The sequence below is a fragment of the Berghia stephanieae genome, chromosome 2, assembly GCF_034508935.2.
Source record: "Berghia stephanieae isolate SIO BIC M18660-M18661 chromosome 2, UCSD_Bste_1.3, whole genome shotgun sequence".
Taxonomy (NCBI): domain Eukaryota; kingdom Metazoa; phylum Mollusca; class Gastropoda; order Nudibranchia; family Aeolidiidae; genus Berghia; species Berghia stephanieae.
In genome coordinates, this window is record NC_088361.1 from 2,051,559 (window position 1) to 2,056,558 (window position 5,000).

General features: G+C 36.0%; 1 protein-coding gene across 1 annotated transcript in view; it reads left to right on the forward strand.

The window, feature by feature from the left end:
* The window catches only part of LOC144964155 (peptidylglycine alpha-hydroxylating monooxygenase-like), a gene marked incomplete at its 3' end in the record, with an annotated part of 14,947 nt that overhangs the window by 4,864 nt on the left and 5,083 nt on the right, over nt 1-5,000 (forward strand). The window contains 3 exon segments of the mRNA XM_078898096.1: nt 388-503; nt 1,489-1,566; nt 4,543-4,591. Coding sequence (XP_078754222.1) covers nt 388-503; nt 1,489-1,566; nt 4,543-4,591 — 243 coding nt within the window.

The window sequence follows — 5,000 nt, forward strand, 5'->3', positions numbered from 1 at the left end:
ATTAAGATGTGACTAAAAGCATGGGACCCGATTCCCATCATCCGCGCTTACTGAGTGAAGTGGCCTTTGAAACATCACCGCCGTTGTCAAAAATATATAACAATTCTCTTGAATCTGGCACCTTACCTAGCCAATGTTACTGCCAATCATAAAAAAGGGCAGCAAATTGGATGCTGCAAACTACAGACCCATCAGTTTAACATGCATACTCTGTAAGGTTATGGAGTCTTTCTTGAAGGACCAAATAATGGACTTTCTTGAAAGTCATAGGATGCTAAACGATAACCAGCATGGTTTTAGATCAAAGAGATCATGTATTACTCAACTTTTACAGGTGATGGAGGATTTTACCAAGTTAATTGATTTCTTTTTTTTTTTTAATTTAAGGGAGTGTAATAACTCAGACCGGCCTTATACTGACCACAGTGTATGTGCTGACGGAGAAGAAAGACAAATATTATTCGCTTGGGCACTTGATGCGCCTGCCAAGGCTCTTCCAGAGGGTAAGGGTGTGAAGGAAAGTCGTTAGCAATTTATTTATTTGTACACCATACTTAAGTAAAACAAAAAAAAAAAAAAAGATGAAACCAATAGGCTTCAACAGTCGTGACGTCACTTCCCTCATAATGGCGTATAGTAACCTAGTAACTGGTTCTAAACTATCGGACCAATGGCGGACGCCCTTATGAAATATTTCTCCGACGAGCATAAAAGTGTATCCAGAGGAAAAAAAAACATTATAAATATGATAATGTTTTGACTTTTATACATTCTGATCACATTACATTTGAAAAGTTCTAGCCAGCATGAAGAATAAAAAGTACCGATTTTCTTTGTTTAGAACCACGCTGCTCGCCGTTGCTGGCCGACGTGACATCAGACTATTCAATCCAATTGGGACAAGAAAACAATGGGACAGTTTCAAGTCATGTTTCTTTTCAAAACAGTTGATGGATTGTACTGAGTGGTTAAGCAGTTCTTGTAACTCAACTTGAGCAAAGTTCTCAAAACTGTAGTAGGATGCAGTGCCAGATAAATCAGGCAATAATGCCGGGATCAATATACACATGGGGAATCAAACTCCAGACCTTCACGAGGTTGGTCACTTGTTCAGAAAACAGCGACTGAAGCTTGATTCTTGGGGATGGTTTTATATTCCTTTAAAAAAAAAGAGTTTATTTCTTGGCTCGTTATTTTTTCTTTGTTTTGTTTGTTTTTATTTTTGTTGTTCTTGTTGTTGTTGTTGTTGTTGTGTGTGTGTGTGTGTGTGTGTTTGTGTGTGTGTGTATGTTTTCGTTCTTCTCTTTTTTTTTTACATTTTCTAAAATTATGTTAAATTTATATCTGGACTATATAAAATCACTAATCAGATTTTCATTTTACACAAGAGGCGGGGTTTTTTCATTTGAATATTTTACTTGATCAACAATAATTTGAATGATATTGTATCTTAATCAAGTCTTATAACTGTTATGTTTTTTTTTACAGGTGTTGGATTTCGAATAGCCGGTAGCACCGATATAAAGCATCTTATTATTCAGATACACTATACAAGAAAATTCTCAGGTAAATATCTTTTGATCAGGCCTTAACTATCTCTGACTACCACTACCAGAGCGCTCGGGATCGGTAGCTAGTAAAAAGCACACCCTTGAGTCCCAATACGTGCTCAAAGCGCTTTACAAAGGGTCCATGACCAACAGCAGCATATTACATGTAGAACAAGACAAGACGCCAGTTAGGCAATATTACATTTTTTTCCCGACAGAGACAACGCTGTTAACGGCCAGGTACTCGTTTTAAACCTCAGTACGGTGAGAGTATGTGAATAAAGAGCCTTTTCCAAGGACTCAACTATACGCCGAGCGAGGCTCGAACCCAAGGACCTTCCGATCTGAAAGCCAGTGTCATACCACAAGACCACATAGCCGCACAGGTTGACACTTTCTTCTCTTAATGAGGGCTTTAACGCCCCCCATTTCCTTCCCCTTTTTATTCTTGCCACTTGAAATAACAATACTGCCATATTTGTTTTCATGATTACAGTTCACGTTGGCCGTAAAGACTTTAAAGAAATTGAGCTGTACCTGATCATAACGTTGTAATATTGAAATCTTCACGGCTTATTTTTTATATTATTTAAAAATCTATCTGTAAAATTAAATAGATTTAAAGTCCAATGTATTACAGATTGCTCATTATCCTGTTATATAAAAAAATATACACGAAGATCACAGTATAAACTTAAAATTATGCCCGTCCGCCACGACATCATAAGATATCGTCGCCTGGGCATTCCACGAAGGAATGTAGATAATTCATCAAACAAGATGTCTGATGTCAACAGGGATCACCCATGTTGTCCAAGTGAGCAAATTGGGGGTTAATAATCTTGCCCAAGGAAAAAAAACGACAGTGCCTGAAGCGGGGCTCGAACCCGAGACCCTCCGAGTCACAGTACAGCCTTATATATATATATATATATATATATATATATATATATATATATATATATATATATATATATATATATATCCTTTCTTTAAAAGATATAGCATTGTGGAGAACATTGTGCTTATTTGAGTCAATAAAAAAATTGATACGGCGCACAACTCTACTGAAAGATTTGAAAATTAGAAATGTATTTTTTACAGATAGATAAACAGATAACTTGATTTCCTTTTATAATTTAAAGTCAGTTTGAAAGTTCGTTGAGTCAAACAGATATCATAAAATATGTACCAACGACGACACTTGACTCCCAAAATCAACTAATTTTGACACTGTAAAAAGTTGTCAATTTGCGTCATCTATTTATGACATCAAGTATTATTATTACTTCCGTTGTGTTGTTGATTTAGCGGTGATCAGTGTTTGTTCTAATTGCGCGTATGTTTGTGTGTGTGTGCGCGCGTGTGTGTGTTTGTGGTTGTGTGTGTGTGTTGTGTGTGGTGTATACATGTGTGTGTGGGTGTTGGCATTTTTCAGCAAATCGTGGCATTCATAGTGATATTATTCACTTGATCACATGAAGGTATTTCAGTCGCCATTTTGATTCTTTTTTTACTATTAGGGTTAGCTCGAGATCGGGATATTTCTTTTTCTATTAAGGTTAGTCATAAGTCTTAGTAAAGGTGCTAGGATGTTTGTTTTTCCATAAGTTAAGTAAAGGGGAGACATTCCGAAAGCTCCTACATCCCCAGTATTCTTTAAATTTGTATTTTCACCGTTGATATTTTGTCAGGCATTTATTTATTCAATTTGTCATTATATCTAGAAGTATTTTAAAAACTCTAGTACAAACCTTGATAGATTTGTGAAAGTTTAAAATTTCCTAATTTGACCATTGTTTCGATTTTCGGCCGCCATTGTGATTTGTTAGATATTGAAAGGTAGTGCAAAGCAGTCCGAGAGTTGTTTTTTTTTCTATTAGGGTTAGCTCTGGAGCTTAGTCATAAGTCTTAGTAAAGGTGCTAGGATGTTTGTTTTTCCATAAGTTAAGTAAAGGGAGACATTCCGAAAGCTCCTACATCCCCAGTATTCTTTAAATTTGTATTTTCACCTTTGATCTTTTGTCAGGCGTTTATTTATTCAATTTGTCATGATTTTTTTCTATTAGGGTTAGCTCGAGATCGGATGATTTTTTTCCCTATTAGGCTTAGTCATAAGTATTATTAAAGTGCTAGGGTGTTTGTTTTTCCTATTCGAGTTAATTAAAGGTACTAGGTTTAATTTTTTCTTAGGGTTAGTTGAGGGAATATATTATTAAATATATTATTGGGCCACACAGAAAAATCAACCGAAGATATACCAAATTACACAGACAACGTTGTTTACCAATCTGCCCTCATTAAATGATGGGGAGTACAGTATCGAATGAAAATAGTTCTTTCCCCGCGAAATTGCGGGCTTTTTACTAGTATATATATATATATATATATATATATATATATATATATATATATATAAAGTACTCTAAGCGCAGGGCGAGGCAAGCAGGTTGTACGTACTAATAATATATATTCTTTTCGTTGAGACAACTCTGTTATCACCAGTATCATCTATAATAGATGATAATGGTTATCACCCGCGTACTCATTTTTACTTGAGCACGGTGAGAAAATGTGAGCGAAGGGATTTTATGCCGCCAACAGCGGCATCAACCTTCGGCCTACAGATCGCGAGTAGAATGTCATACATACCAACAGACCATAAATCCTGTAAGGTCAGCTGTCTCGGGCAGAATTGTTGATATCAATATCTTAGTCAAACAAAATTCGAAAACGGATAGAATAAAACTCTATTTATCAAGGAAACCTTATATGAATATAGAACACCCAAACACAACCAGAGATAACATAGGTGTCAGTCGTATGCATTCAGCGCAAAGTAAACAACACTTACTAAGGGTTTTTTTTCTCTTGGGGAAAAATGCTACATGTCTAAATGGGACTCGACGTCCGGTAGCTAAGCCATCCTGTCTCGAGATTCCTGTTGAATTACGAGTTTAAAGATTTATTATTCTAAAATATCTATTTCAAGACAGAGAGACGGACAATTCAGGAGTATCCCTCAGCATTACCCACCAAAGGTAAAGTTTTCAAATTCACTTTTCTTAATTTTGTTTAGTTTGTAGTGGTTTTACGGCACTTGCAACACTTTTAGGTCATATCAGCGCCAGTAAAAAGGGAAATGATATGGGGGAAATATAGCTGGCTGTTTACTAAAAATAGAAAAAATGAAGTTCACATCACAGTGCTCTTTAATATTGTTTCTAGACCGCCAGTTAGGTGATTAGCTCTCACTAAATTCTCTCAACCAGACTATAAATTTTAAAGTTGAGATATAATCTTGTGTGTTGGTTCGAATGATCAGGTGGGTAGAGCCAGTGAGTACTTTACCTTAACGCACACCAATATGTAATACTTGTTGTGTTGGTTGATTACAATAGCAATCACTGTAATCGTTGGCTAATAATGGCTGTTCGGAGAGTCAGTTCC